The sequence below is a fragment of the Heterocephalus glaber genome, unplaced genomic scaffold (genome assembly GCF_053883595.1).
Source record: "Heterocephalus glaber isolate CG9 unplaced genomic scaffold, H.glaber_assembly_v1.0 deba00001456, whole genome shotgun sequence".
NCBI lineage: Eukaryota > Metazoa > Chordata > Mammalia > Rodentia > Bathyergidae > Heterocephalus > Heterocephalus glaber.
In genome coordinates, this window is record NW_028258304.1 from 2,933,395 (window position 1) to 2,949,092 (window position 15,698).

A 15,698-nucleotide genomic window follows, 5' to 3' on the forward strand; every position below is an offset into this window, starting at 1 on the left:
TTTCTAAGTGTCACTTGGGGACTGTAACAACACGGCGGTGGCGTCTGTGGTTTACGGTGCACAATACCGAGCGTCTCCCTGATCTGCTCCGCATGGGCCAACTCCCTCATCCACACAGTCAAGGCACGTCTGCTCCTTAAGGCCGGGAGCGCCAGCTCATCCCCGGGCCCAACAGGTGCAGGTGCTGGTCAGCCCGGGCGCGCCCCCTCACGTACCTTCGAGGGGTGTTGAGGAGCCGCTGCTGCTCGTCGCCTTCCTCCTCATCTTCGTCTGTTTCGGAGTCGGGGTGACAGTAGCAGAAGGCCCCGCTGCTCCGCTTGCGTTTGCGGCTGCCCGGGCAGTAACAGAAACCCGGGCCCGCCGCGTCGCCGCCAGCCTCAGGCCGCCGAGCCGAGCCCCCCACCCCGGGACCCGGCTCCTGCGGGGGTCGGGCTCGCCCCGGGTGGCGCAGCACTCGGCTGCTCAGCGAGCCCATGGGACCGGGCTCCCCAGAACTTCAGGGAGGACACTTCAGAGAGTCCAGAGGAGAGGGTCTCCCGCCATGACCCGGCCGCCACCGGCCTCCCCCTCGCCCAGGTGCCTACACCGCCACCTTCTCACCCGCAGCCTCAATCGTTGCAGCGAGCGCTCCAGCGTCCATCCTCCGCCCCGCCCGCAGCGCGCACCCACCGCAGGGCCACGCCCCTCGCTTTCGTCACACAGTGCGGGCCTCTGGGCGCAAGCGCGCAGCGAGCCGAGCCGGAAAGGGCGGGGAAGGTGGGCGGTGTGAGGACAGGTCCTGCGCAGAACGTGGCCCGAAGCTTCCCTTCCTCTCCCTGCCAAACTCATTTTTAAAGCAGTCCTGATTTGTTTTAAATTAATTTTATTGGCACATTTTAAGAATACAATATAATGACCTTCATCATTGGAGATTTGTACCTTTACATAATCTATCTTGGTTATTTTTCCCCCATTCCCCTGCCCTCCCTTCAACCCCTCGACCCCTCCCTATTTACAAAGACTTTGTTTCCATTTTTTCATTTTCTCATATTAGCTCATATTAATTCCATTCCCTTCTTTCCTTTCCCCAAGCCCTCCCACTTCCCCTTCCCCTTTGGACCTTTTCTTCCTATTTCACAATACCTATTATGCCTTTTGATCCTTTACACTTTCAGTTTCTCACACCAGAGAAACTATTTGGTATTTACATGTGTCCTATTTATTTCACTTAAGAGTATCGTCTTAATGTGCATCCATTTAGCCATAAAAGTTTCTAGTTCCTCATTCTTTATGGCTAAGTGGTACTCCATTTTATTAAAAAAACCACACATTTTCTTTATCTGTTTCCAAGTTTTAGCTATTATGAACTGTGAGCAGTCCTAATTTTTAGCGGTAGTTAACGTACCTCTTTGTGCAAGACTTGGAGGTCCAGGTCATTCATTCATTCTACAAAGGTGCTTGAGCTCCAGATGCTTATGGGGCCTTGTGCTAGGAAAGGGGCAAAAACATGCTTTTTGGGCTCATCCTTGAAGGTGCTCCCACATGCTGGGCCTCATGCGGTGGATTTGGTGCTCGGCTTCATGTGTAAGGAGAACTTAGAAAGAAGAGATTTAGGTTTCTTCATTCCTCCTCTGCTACAGACATGAATCCACTGGTGAACATTGCCTGTATCCTTTTTCTTTCCTCTCAGCACCAGTGGGACCTCAATAAGGCCTGGACTCTAGAGGCTTAAAGTGCCTTCACGAAGTCCTAGCAGAATTAACAGGTTTCTCCTGGGGTAGCAACGCTTGCCATAGACTCTAGACAGCTTGCTCTTAGTCCCTGATTCCATAAAATGTTTATGTTTCAAACACCTGGTAATACAAACACCTGGGGATCCTTTAAAGGCTTGAAGTGTTATGGTTGTTTTGATTCATTCTTCCCACCCCCAGCTTTACTGAGATATAATTGATGATTCGTGTTTTTAAATAGAACAGTAAAAATACCAAGCAGGCTGCTGTGGTACCCGCCCTCTGTCTCCATCTGTCTGTCTTCCTAATGGTGATGACTGTCTTAAGAATGATGTGTATCATTCCCAGGCATGCCCTTATATGCACATTTGTGTGCAATGTTGTTTCTTTTGCACATTTAAACATATAATTAAATGGAATCATACCATACCTCTCATTTTGTACCTTTCTTCTCTCTCAAAATTATACTTTTGGTTAAATATCTAGTTAAATTTTCACTGCTTATTGTATGTCTGACCCATAATTTATCCACTCTTTCTGAGGGAGTTAAAGTTTTTCTACTTTAATGGTCTCATGGAGCAGAAATGAACATTATGTGCAAAAGATTCAAGCAGATCAGAAGTGGATTTGCTGGGCAGTTGTCAATTTTATTAGCCAATGCTAAATTGCTCTCTGAATCGATGGCATCAACGCACCAAGTTACACTTCCATTGATAGCATATGTACTTTGGAGGCCTCAGTGGACTGGTGTCTGACTCATTCACTAGAACTGTGAACTGAGAGAACATAACTGAGGCAGCTTGAAATGGAGGTAGGAGGTAGAGAATGATGGTGGAAAGGAGATCAACTGCATGCACAGAATTTGTCAGCACAAAGGATGTATAGGTATTTCCCATGGAGCATGTGTGGGCCACCCTGAGTTAGCCAGCATGAGATCATCTTAGATCCTGTACAAGAGGCCTGGGTACAAGGGCAAATAGACTTCAGCACAGAGAACCTAAAGTCATTGCCAAATTCATAGAGGCTAAAGAACTACATTTGCCTTGCCAAAGGATGTGCAGGTGAGTGGTTCCCTGGTGATGGGATTGACCTGGGTACCTATAAGAATGCCCACAAGAATCAGCTTTAAACATCTGCCAAGGTTAGGGAGGCCTGATCTTCTACAGTAGGAGTAGTAACAGGTACAACTGCTGCTCCCCTTTGTTGCACTGTGTGACCATGGTGGTGGCGCAGAGAATGAAAGATGACTTGGAGATGAAACTTAGTTCAACCACAGAGAGGCCCAGAATGTCTATCTCAATCGAAAGCACCCAACATTAGGGAGATTCCCAGGAGTAGCAGCAAACCCTAGAACTCTCTGGCTTTTATTTAGAATATCAATGTAAGAGAAAAAAAGCAGAAGAAAAGCAGTTTGTGCAAGGAACTGTCTCAAGGCTTTCTTGGGGAAAGGGGAAGGACAATGGCCAGTCATGACATGCTTCACTAAACTTCTTTTTGTTTACTGATTCACTCATCACAGAGTCTGTGTGCTTTCACCCTGCAATTTAACAATTTACTCCTTAACCAAGTTCCCCACACCCCTTTAATCTTCCTGCTGCTAGAGCCGAAGGAAGGTAGGTTGAGGGGCAAAGGCAGTGTGGGAGAAAGCTTCAGTGGAGAAAGAAGACAAGTCCACCATTTCTCCTTCCCCAAACGCCAGCCTCCCACTGGGGTAGGCCAAAAATGAATAAGAGAAGATGCTTCAACTGTACATCAAGTTTAGGGTTCTGAATGAATATATTGATTACTGAAATGATACTATTTTACAACCTTAAGAGGCTGCACAGCAGAACTTTTTAAAACCTAAAAGTATCTGAATTTACATATAAGCACAGAAGAATTAGCCCCATTGAATACATGTAAATTGAGAGTAAGAAAAGGCTGCTTCATAATTGTATCTCAAACTCATGCTTGTTTTAATATAACAAACAAACATTCTTCCAGGGTAGCTTTATCCTTTCTTCTAGAAATCTCCTGAAAGTTTTTGTTGTTGTTTTTGGTACCAGAGATCAAACTCAGGACCTTGCGCTTTCGAGGCAGGCGCTGGAACCACTGAGCTAAATCCCCGGCCCTCCTGAAAGTTTTAATAACTGCCATCTGTTTAAAAAATTCAGCTAAGCTATAAATATCATTTAAAGATGAAACTTACAAGCACACACACACACAATTTAACAGTGCTTCCAAAGCCAAATAAAGTTGATTTGGAAATTCCATGGTCTTCTGAGGAGGTATTGAAGTGGCAGTATTATTTCCTATAGTTAACTGGAATGTCAAAGTATTTGTGTAGATTTCACCAATGGCTCCAGCACTTATGACTGACAAGAAGCACCTAACTGAAATGGGGAAAAGCAAATCATATTTTGTCAAAATGTAAGTGATATTATAGAATGAAAGCAAGTATTCTAATTATAACATAAATGTTTCTTATAACTTTGGGTTTTTTTCTTTTTTGTCTCTCTCCTTCTTCCCTGTTTCCTTCCTTTCTTCTTTCCTCCCTCCTGTTCTCCCTTTCTCTCTCTCTCTCTGGGTTGGTGACAGGACCCAGGGCCTGGCACACATTAAGCACTGGGGTACCCACCCCCAGCCCCATTTAATATAAATGTTCTACTTAGTAGAACAGAAAGAATCAATCATTTCTAGAGAATAAGTTATTATTTAATATCATTGAGTAATGTTTAGCATAAACATTAGTTTTATGGCAGCAGGCAAACATGACTACATTTTTTTTTTATGTTGTAATTCCAAATAGAAATTGAGTATCACAGTTCCTTCAAAAATAGCTCCCATCAAACACATCCAGGATGAAAAATCTCAGAAGGGGAAAACTCAACCAGAAAAAGAATGTACTTCACTTTAAAGCCATCATTTTTTATTAAAATTATTTTTCCATGTTGTATACAACCTGAACTTTTTAATTAAATCCAAGTACGCTTTCAGAATGATAGTAAAGTTGAAAAGGCACAGTATATATGTAAATTACTACAAATCAACAAAATCAAAAAGATTTAAAAAATTTTAGCCAAAATGTTTTAAGTCAAGCAAAATTCAGAGCATTATACTATTACCAGAATTACCTCATTTGAAGCTTATTTTTTCCCATTCACTTTTAAGCTAGATTAAGATATTAACCATAATATCCCGGAATGTTCGGCATTCATGTTTGATAACCAGACACATATCTGCTTAACCAAACTTAAAATGTAGATGAGTTGATTTTGGTACACTTCAACCAAAAGAAAGTGATCTCAGTGTATGACAAGATAAACGCAGTCTTCTATACCAAACTTAAAGATCAGCTAACACCATAGACACAACCAAAATGAGATTTGTGGATGTTTTCCATCTATGACAATATAAAATAGAAAACTGGATGGCTATTCTTTTTTTAATATATGTGTTGCTGAAGCAAGGACTGAATGGCTATTCTTACTAACTGAATGTTCACAACTTTGAATAAAGAAATTATCAGCCACTCTACAGGTAGGATTAGGGAAAAAATTGTTTTATAACAGTCTTCTAATCTTCCATTTAAAAATGTAATTTACTGAAAAGAAATATGAAGACATTTAATATATTCAATTTCCATGACACAAATGGGGAAATAACTTGTTAAAAACAAGAAGTACATTTTAATTTCTAATTTTAAATCTCCATTTAGGTCTTATAAGCTTTGAAATGCAAGTACAGCTTTAAGGCATCAGAATGACTAATTTTGGATGATAATAATATAGTCTAACTCTATGAGGCAACCGTGGGCGTTTTAATTGGAAATAAGCATTCTGAGATAATGCTAATAGCAGTGTAGAAAAATGAAGTTAAAAAATATTCAGTGTTGAGAATCCTCCTATTCTTCTGGGATTTTATTTTAATCATCTCCTCCACAGAGAATGAGCAGTACCTTCCTATAGTCTCCAGATGTGTCACCCTGGGGGCAAAGGAAGCAGAGTTGCAGTCAAATAAATGGTTTTTTAAATGGAATACACAGTTCAAAGTCATCTAATTTAACTTTTTCAAGTTTGGCTGAATAAAGTGGACCCTCAAGTCACAACTGAGTTAATTAGGTTAACGGAAGATTCATCTGCCTCTTGTTACCTATAGTGTGTACCTAGGCAAACATCCAGATCTCAGCTGTATTGACTTAGTTACAACCAGCCCTAGGAAAACCATCGAGTTTGTAAGTTTGTAAGTCAAGGGTTCCCTGTATTTCTCAACTCTTTTTTAAAATTTTTTTTATTTATTAATATATTTTTTGGTACTGGGGATCGAATTCGGGACCTTGAACTTGCGAGGCAGGTGGAGGCACCACTGGGATAAATCCCCGGCCCTATTTTGCAACTCTTTAAAAAATTTGTTTATTTTTTATTACAAAAATAACACACTTGTTCAGTGTGGAAAGTAAAGACATAAAAGAACAACATAAGAATCACCCATAGTTCCACCATCTACAGATTATTATTGTTAACTTTTTGGCGTATGCATATTCTTCCAGTCCTTCTTCTATGCATATAGATACCTATGTGATGAGACCATAGTTTTCTTTTGTATCCTGCAGTCCCCAAGCTCCCAAATCTCCCCTTCCACATGCTAGACCAGAGCTCTACCAGTGAGCTACATTCCCAGCTCCTGTACTCTGCTTTTTAAAACAATATAGCCTCAATATGCCCCTACTTTACTCAACATTCTTCCACAACATTAATGATTACAGAGTATTCCATTATACATAGGTAAAAATAATTTATTTGATCATGCCCTCACCCTTTCCATTGTTGAATGTTTATATTGTTTCCAGTTTTTCACTATGGTAAACACTGCTGCAATAAGCATATTGTAGCTAAGTTTTTGAGTGTTTTCTTCATCCTTTATTCCGAATAAATTTTCATAAAATGAGACACTGCATTAAAGAGCAGGTGTTTTCTTATGCCTTTTGATACAGGCTGTGGATAGCCTTCCAGAAAGGTTCTATAATTTCTAAATGGAAAATTTTTATGATCCAATAATAAATCTTTTTTTTTCCTTTTAATACTAGGGAGTGAACCCACAGCCTTGTGTGTATCCTGAGCTACACTCCTAGCTCAATAGATCGATTCTTGCTAGTCCTTCATGGGCACTGAAAAAGGCCAAGTCTTTGTCTATAGAGTTCAAAACTTAAATAGTATCTGTTAAAATCAATCTAAATATATCCTAATTTGTACTTTGACTTATTGATCTGCCAAAGAATATTACAGTTTCTTACTAGAATAGTATTTTGTCAATGTCTTTCTTCTTTCGGAGCCTCAAGTTTCTCATTTATATTTGGATATAATATGATTTGACGCCCCAAGTTTCATGACAATTTAATCTTTATTGTATATTGTTGTCTTTATTAATATAAAGTGATCACTTTCTGCAATGTTTTTTCTCCTTAAAATTTTCTCTTTTGATCCCTGCTCTTTTGTTTTGTTTTGATTGGTCAAATGCTTGTTCTCTGGTCTTTTTCTTTAAGCTTTTTATATGTCATTGTATTTTAGTTATTCCTTTTTTGAGAGAGTGGTTTGAGAGAGGGTCTCACTTATGTAGTTCAGGCTGGACTTGCACTCATGGCGATCCTCCTGCCTCTAGCTCTGGAGTGCTGGGATAACAGGTGTGTGGAGGATTTAGTTATTCCTTATAAGTAATATAAAGTGGGATTTTATGTTTTTATCTAACCTGAGAGTTTACTTTTATTATTATAACTCACATTTTTTATCTTTTGTCACTTTTCCATTTACCAATTTTATGCTTCTATCCTGTTTCTTTTGACAATTGTTATTGAATAGGCAATGTATTCTTTATTTTTCAGAATATTTAATTTACAAATCAAAACCTGATGAAGTTTATTGTGCAGACAACTCCAGCTTCCATGGAAATGGTCTCGATTTCACATTTACAAGACTGTCCTGGCTTCCTCAAGAAGCAAAATCCCACTAATGAGGGGTTTTGAGAATTGAATCATTTCTCGTCCCTCCCGTGCCATTTTAGGACTCCTAGATGTCTGGTACCAGGTAAAGAATAGCAATCCAGGAAAACTAAATTGTTTTCCCATATTTCCAGCAGACGTCAGCTGGCACTGCACAGGATTTTGAATCCAGCTGCTTCCTTCATTATTATTAGGTAGACATGGAAACTGTGCTCTTAAAAATATTCATTAGAATGTGATATTTCTCTGTCTGGAGTAAAAATGAAGTAGAATTTGTACTTAGGAAGGCAAACATTTCCAGCTTATAGCCTGCCATAGATTTAAAGATCTGTGTGGAAGGAGAGAGACTGGAAATACCTGAAGTAGAGGACCATCTCTAGAGGGGTGTTAGATGCCAGGCAGGAGGGGACCAGAAATGCTAAATGCTGAGGCCCGTTTCATTGGTGCTTCCCCCTGGTGGAGGTAAGGCTGCTGTGACCCACCTTGATGAAAGAGTACAGAGACTTTCCATAGAGCCTCTTGAAGTTTTCTCGGATGTCCAGCATGTCAATCTCTGCTCGGGAAACCATCACTCTGATGAGGGTGTTGTCATTGGTACCCAAGCCCTGAGGAAGAAAACAGGATCCCTATATAAGAGAGGCTGGCTGTTTTTGGGGGTGCTCTTCCTCAGTTTAGTAAGGCAAGATGCACAACAACTCTTCTGATGGTGTCTTTTCCTCCACAACCTTGGAGGCCTAAGGAATATCTTTGCTCTTTACCATAGGATTCAAGGCTCTCCATGGCTTACTTTTCTAACGCTCTACATTCTGCCCAGAAGACACTGCTTTGTCTTCTAGAGACGTGCCTGGTACGGTCCGGCTTGCCTGCCTCCTTCCCTTCCATGGAAAGCTTCCCTGAAGCTCCTGGTCAAATACGCCAGCTTTTTGTTTTTGTTTTGTTTTGGGTGCTTGGAATTGAACAAAGGGCCTCACACCATGTACTCTACCACTGGGCTATACCTCTAGCCTCCAATTTTTTTTTAGTATATTCTTTGTGGATCCCACACTCCCCTAAAAAGAAAACAAATGTTGAACTCTTTCCTCTGTGTCCCTATAATATCTGAATCCTCAATTACTGTCTTACATTCTACCATATTTTTGGTGTCTGCTCATGACTATTTTCCCTAGAAGGCCAGACAGTCTATGTGAACAAGGGCTACATTTCGATCTTTCCTTAACCTCTCACGGTTCCCTTGCCTGGGTGCTTGCAGAATAGAATCCAGGTAGGAGGATGGGCTCTGGAACTAGATGCATTTGCATCTTTGCTCCACTATTTCTCACTGAGAACTTTGGGCAAATTGTATATCCTCTCTATGCCTCAGTTTCTGCATTTGTAAAATGGGGATTCATAATAGTATCTTCCCCATGCCCAAATAAGAGTATCATAGAACTGTTTTAAGGATAAAGTTAACCCATACATATAAACATTAAGAACCGTGATCCACACATCATAAATACTCAATAAATATCACTCAGTGAGGCAAGAGGATCACAAGTTCTAGCCCAGATTGGGCAACAGCACGTTTGTGAGATCTTGTCTCAAAATAAAAAAATTTGAAAACACGGATGGGATTAACTCAGTACAAAGGTCCTAACTTCAATCCCTAGTATGACCAAAAATAAAAATTAGCTTAGTATTATTATTAGCAGTACTCAGTAAAGTAAATGGTGAAGTAAACTGGATATTTCAGCTGAAAGTTGGGTAGAGGGTATAAGCAAACTAAGAAGGTAGACACAGATAAATCAAAGACTCTCAGATGTTAAAAAATGAGGCCATTTACCTTCATAGATTTATAAAGCCTTTCAGCAAAAAATGCAGATTTGTTCCTCATGCATTTTACTGTCAAGAAAAAAAAAAGATTACAGCAAAAACCTATGAGAAAAGTCAGATATTCCGTTTCTATAAAACATCAAGGAAAAAACAAAGTATCAAGAATATCTCTTGATTGCTTTGCCAGAGAAATTTTAGCATATAATATTTCATAAGCATAAACTATACTATAGGCATTTTCTCACATGGAAAGTAAATCCTTAATTTATCATGTTCCTACAGAAGTAATTTATAAAGGTCATCAAAGCAAAGGGAGACATATAATTTCACAATGATTACTATGTCTGCCATGAGAGACAGTTATTAGTTCTAACCATTGAGATTTGCAAGATCCAGCTAGTATAGTATTATCTTTCTCATACAATGAGATATAAAAGCATAGAAGATATAAAAAAATAAGGCACAATAGCAACCAAGTTGTATATAAAATTTCTTGCTTAAAATTCCGGAACATTAGCCAGACATTGAGGCATGTGCCTGTAGTTCCCAGGTACTTGGGAGGCTGAGGGAGGAGGATCACTTGAGCCCAGAAGTTAAGATCAGCCTGGGGAACACAGTGAGACCTCATCTGAAAAACCAACACCAATAAAAAACCTGGAACATACGTGATTTAAACAACTCTGATCTCTGAAAATCAGAATTCTAGACCCCTTGACAATAAACTGATAATACAGAGGAAAGTCAATAGACATTTGCTTCTCTGTTCCCCATTTCCTACCAGCTTACCTATAGCCAGCAGAGCATCTTCAAAGCTACCAGATGTTTCAGATTGGATACTCTGTTCAATATCCTTCTGTGATATCCTTTTGTATTCATCAAACACTACAAACAATAACAAAATAGCATTATCAATAACATAAAAGAGGGCCGGGGATTTAGCTCAGTGGTTGTTGCTGCCTGCCTCACAAGTGCAAGGTCCTGAGTTCAATCCCCAGTACCAAAAATAAATAAATAGATAAATAAATAAAATAATAATATAAAAGAATAAAAGAAACTAAAATTTATGGACAGAATGAGCATCTTTTTACTACTTTACACTGTTCTTTGGCATATTTCAAGAGCACAGTAACTAGCAACGTGGCTGAGATATAGAAGGATATTTTGGCCCAGCAGAATGGGCCAGAGGCAAGGAGGAAAGAGAACTGTGATTCTTGAAGGACATCAGGTAAGTTCCTTCCCTTATCTGGGACACTGCTTCCTCACAAATAAAGTGGAGACAGTCTCTGGAGATACTTGCTTTCTTTTCTCCTTGTTTCCTTAATAAGCACAATGTCTTTTTGCAATTTTGGCCTCAGCAGTCACCTATGTGTTCAGCTTCCTTCTGGCTCATCAAAACTAAAGCAGTTCAGCCTCTTCAAAACTGAGTCATGGGCCGAAGATTTAGCTCAGTGATTCTACCGCCTGCCTCATAAGCACAAGGTCCCGAGTTCAATCCCCAGTACCAAAAAAACCCCACAAAACTGAGTCACATTTGATAACAGCCGGTTTGCATCTTTTAATAGACTTTAACATAATTAAATTTCTATTGCTTTTTTGCCAAGTATTTTTTAATGTAATGGAATATGTTCCCTCTCTTGCTATCATCTTCTGGAGGCTTCTTAGAGGAGACATCTGTATTGTTTATCTCCTTACCATTTCCTCCTCTGGTATCCTGTCTTACTTAAGTCAAGGTGATTCTCATGGGTTGTCCATGAAGGGACACCCATATCCAACAACATACATCATAACTTCTACCAAACAAGTGAGCAGTTCACCCAGTTAGGTTCGCCTTCCTGGGAATTTTAAACTGAGCAGATCATGGGGATGGCCCAAACCATGGAGTCACCTTTCCGTCAATGAACATAAGAATCACCTGGGAAGCTGGGCGTGGTGGTGCATGCCTGTGATTCCAGCACTCAGGAGGCTGAGGCAGTAGGATCACTATGAGTTCGAGGCCACTCTGAGCTACACAGTGAGTTTAAGGCTGGCCTTGACTCAAAAAAAAAAAAAATTCATGTGGGAAACCTGTCAAACTTCTGGGTGTCACTCTCAGAGATTCTACTTCAGACAGTCTGAAGTAGGGGTGTAAAAATTAGACTTTTTTGTGATAGGGACAGAACCCAAGACCTCACCTAGGTAGGGAAATGCTCTACCACCACACTACATACCTAACCCCAAAATCAGCATTTTAAAATGGAGACCAGACATCAGTCAGCAAACTCTGTCTTAGAAATAAGAGCTATGACTTGCTTCTAGGGAGATGCCCAAAACTGCCTTGATTTTTGTTCTTCGTGAAGTTACTCAACTTTCCCTTTAATTTTATGTGCCATCAGTGTTTTTCATTTTCTCTCTTTGCCCATTCCATATTATTTCCTCTTTTCTTTCTTGAGTTGGAGTCAGTGTATATTGCTTGGAATCAAATCAACACACTCTCTAAGCCTCAGCTTTCTCCACTGTCAACTGGGGGAAATAATGACTACTCCGCTGGCATACTGCAAGAAACAATGTTTATGATATGCTTAACATCACATCTAGAAGTTAGAAAACTATTGACAAAACTATAATTGAGAATCTTCACCATTATTGTTGGCTGCAAGAACATTATGAAGTCTTCTTTATCCAAACAGTGCTTAAAACACTTTCTCTTGGTGGCTTACAAACAGATATTTTATAACTGCCTATTGATTTGTGTCTGGAAAGTGAAAATTCGTACTGAGACTGCAGTTTTGGGAATGTGCCACTGGGGGGGGATTTATATTATTTGGAAATCAAGCAAAGGAAGGCAAAGCAATAAAGAGCTGGCCGCAAGTTCAAGTGTCTGCTGGTAGCCCATGAAATTTATTAATAGGGGTAATTGATTTTTTTTGTCCCTGTGGAATAGTTGAAATAATTACAACTTTAAAATGTGTTGTACTTTTCAATTAGTTTATGTTTTCAATTTGGCAAACTCATTCGTAAATCTGTGTGTGACAAGAGTATGTTGGATTTATAAAATTGTGATATATGTAAAAACCTAAAGAGCTTGTATAAAAGTTGAAATATCCTATTAAATCTTTATTTCTGTGTACAAGAATATAAGCCTAAAACAAAAATTCTACAATTGTATAGTGTCTTTTTCCCCAAAGAAGTTAAAAGCACATTACAAAGTTTAGAATTATCAGAAACAGACTGGAAACACCACACATAGGAAATAAAATCTGAACTTATCCACTATTAGTCTAATTCAACATAACCCCTAAAGAAATCACTTCTATTAGCTTCACAGTTTGGATATCAAAGAGGAATAAATATAAACTAAGATTTCTATTTTATTGTTTCCTGATGTACTGAAGACTTTTTAAAAAAAATTATAACTAAATGAAAATGAAAAGTATTAGGATTGCTTTAGAAAAAGGACCTACTATGAGGGTAGATTTCCTGCCGAACTTTTATAACTACATTGTAGTTATTCATAATTAATTTTTTAGAAATTATCCCTTATTCACATCTTGAACTCATACATTCCAAGGTAAGAATCAAAGGCAGTTCAGTACAATCAGTTTTCTGCACCAAGAAAAGAGGGAAATTTATTATGGGTAATATAATTTTCACTATCTTTGAAATAGTTTCTTTAGGAAGTGAGGTAAGTGCCTACCATGCAACAGATGATTTCGATTCCGGGAACAGAGGACAGTTAGGAATTTCACTTCGTCTGTTCCCCATCTCTTCTCTCCAGCCTCATACAGGTCCTGAAGCCAAGCAAAACACAAGTTTACAACATCAAAGAGGACGTGCCAGGACAAATATTTCCAGAACTTCCAAGAGCTGATTTGCTTAGTTTTATTTTGTTGGCTGGAAAGGAAAACACACACATGCATGGATAACAGAGGGTTCCTGACTTACACTGGGTTGCCTTGCGATTTTTCAACTTTACAATGGTGAGAAAATGATGCATGGTAAGTAGAAACCATACTTCAAATCTTGATCTTTTCCCAGGCTATCTATATGCCGTGTGATACTTTATTGCAATGTGGGAGGCATTGGGAAGCCACTACTTCCAGTCAGTCCCCAAATCGTGAGGATAAAAATACTTACACCTTACTGCGTACTGTGTTGGTAAGCAGGATGTTTAGTAGGTTTGGTGTAATAAATGAATTTTCAATTTTTAAGGGCTTTATTGGGACAAAATCTTACTGTAAGTCAAGGGGCATCTATCTATCTATCTATCTATCTATCTATCTATCTATCTATCTATCTATCTATCATCATCATCTTCTCTCCATGCTACTGGTTCTGCTTACGGAAAACCCCTAATACATTGCTTCAATGAATAAAGCATGCCTGGGAATAGTGGCACAACTGGAGTCTCAGCTACTTGGGAGGCTCATTTGAGCCCACAAGTTTGAGACCAGCCTGAAAACATAGCAAGACCTTGTCTCCAAAAAAAAAAAAAAAGGCAGAAGAGATTCTGCAATTTCTGAGGCTGGAATATAAACAGTCACACAGCTTCTCTTGGTTTGATAGGAATCCGTGCTCTTGGGGTGCTTCTCTTAAAATCCTGATGCCTAGGGGCTGGGGATTTAGCTCAGTGATGCCACCACACTGAGTAGAACCAGTCCTTCACTATGGTTGTATATTGGTTAAGAATGCAAGTGTTGGGCCAGGGATTTAGCTCAGTGGTTCTGACCTCTGCCTCGAAAGCACAAGGATCCAAGTTCGATCCCCGGTACCAAAAAACAAAAAAAAGAATGCAAGTGTAAATCTCAGTTGTTCCATTTACTATCTGTCTGAACTTGACAGGGAACTTTTCTCTCAGCCTCAATTTCCTTGTCTGTAAAATGCGGATAGCAGTACTTAACTCATAGGGTTATTGCAAGAATTCAATGAGGTACTGAACATAAAATCTTAGGACAGTATTTGGTACCCACTTTTATGAGCTATTCTTTTATTATTATCATATATTATTTTGTTGCAGTACTGGAGATTGAATCCAGGGGTGCTCTACCACTGAACTATATCCCCAGAACTTCATATTTTTTATTCTGAGACAGGGTCTTGCCAAGTTGGCAGGCTGGTCTCAAACTTGTCATCTGTCTGCCTTAGGCTCCCAAGTTCCTAGGATTACAGGGATGCACCAGCACGCCTGGCTTATGAGCTATTATTATTAGTGTTATCTGGCTACAGGGAGTGGCCCAGGAAAAAACATCCATGGGTGGGTGCAGGGAAGCAACCATCTCTTGGGATTGGTAGTAATTTTACCCCGCAGGGTATATGCTGTTCCAAGCTATTTTACACAGGTCTTACTAAATATTCTGTGGGGAAAAAATGCACAGCAAACAGAGCAAAGGCAGCACCCTACTTCAGAAGACAGTCAGTGGTTCCCTGAGCTCACCACGCAATTATCCCAATATCAAGAAGTTTGGGACCCAGAAGTGGAAATAGAATGGTGCCTAGTGCTGCCCCCGGGTACCCCTGCAAGACACCTGCTATTGAAGGTTGTCTGTGGAAATCTCTTTATAACACCCCAGCCTGGCTAATAGGCGTTGAAGTAGGAAAGGAAGGCTGCCCACCAGGGAAGGCAGTCTGACTAACATGGAAGAAAACTGGAAGAAGGAGCTGCAGTTCTACCAACCTGGGCATCCTGTCTCATGAGACCGTCGTCCAGGTAATTTCCTGGATCCCTGCCACCCTGAGGACAAGAAAAACAAACCAAGAGAGTAAAAGAGTGTCCATGAAGATTTGGGGCATTGTTAAGACAGAAGGCCTGGGAACCCAAGGACATGATAATGAGACAAAAATGCCAAAAGGGTTCGACTTTGGGCCTTAGGGAAGTAGGACAATAGTCCTCTGAAAGTGCTCACAAGGTTACCATGGCTCTGGAGGACACTGCCAGTAGAGCACGAGCCCCACCATGACCCCTGACATTGTGCCTGTGTCTCTGCCATTGGAAGGGGAGTAGGAGTCCCTGCTCCTGCCACTTTCCCCTCCCCCAACACTGCATCTTCCCAGCAGACTCATCCTTTCCCAACTGGCCAACCTCCAGTGATCAGCTTGAGCCAGAAAGGGGTTGGAAGCTGGGAGTGTAAAGAGAATCTGGGCCCAAGGTGGGACCTGAGGAACCCATGAAATCCCCTCCTTGCTCAACAATGACTCCAACTCAGGGCACGCAGAGTTGAGGCCTCAGAGGA

General features: G+C 40.3%; 2 protein-coding genes across 3 annotated transcripts in view; both read right to left on the reverse strand.

The window, feature by feature from the left end:
• Nucleotides 1-667, reverse strand: part of Gmcl1 (germ cell-less 1, spermatogenesis associated) — a 37,078-nt gene extending 36,411 nt beyond the window's left edge. The window contains exon 1 of the mRNA XM_004849922.3: nt 216-667. Coding sequence (XP_004849979.1) covers nt 216-475 — 260 coding nt within the window. The 5' untranslated portion in view covers nt 476-667. The remainder of the gene's footprint in view (nt 1-215) is intronic.
• Nucleotides 668-4,600: 3,933 nt separating this feature from the next.
• Nucleotides 4,601-15,698, reverse strand: part of Anxa4 (annexin A4) — a 68,350-nt gene continuing 57,252 nt past the window's right edge. For both annotated transcript variants that reach the window (XM_013074078.3, XM_004849925.4), the window contains 6 exons: nt 15,143-15,199; nt 13,166-13,259; nt 10,279-10,374; nt 9,503-9,561; nt 8,166-8,288; nt 4,601-5,673 (listed from right to left, as the gene is read on the reverse strand). In XM_013074078.3, the coding sequence (XP_012929532.1) occupies nt 5,614-5,673; nt 8,166-8,288; nt 9,503-9,561; nt 10,279-10,374; nt 13,166-13,259; nt 15,143-15,199 (489 nt within the window). In that variant the 3' untranslated portion in view covers nt 4,601-5,613. The remainder of the gene's footprint in view (nt 5,674-8,165; nt 8,289-9,502; nt 9,562-10,278; nt 10,375-13,165; nt 13,260-15,142; nt 15,200-15,698) is intronic.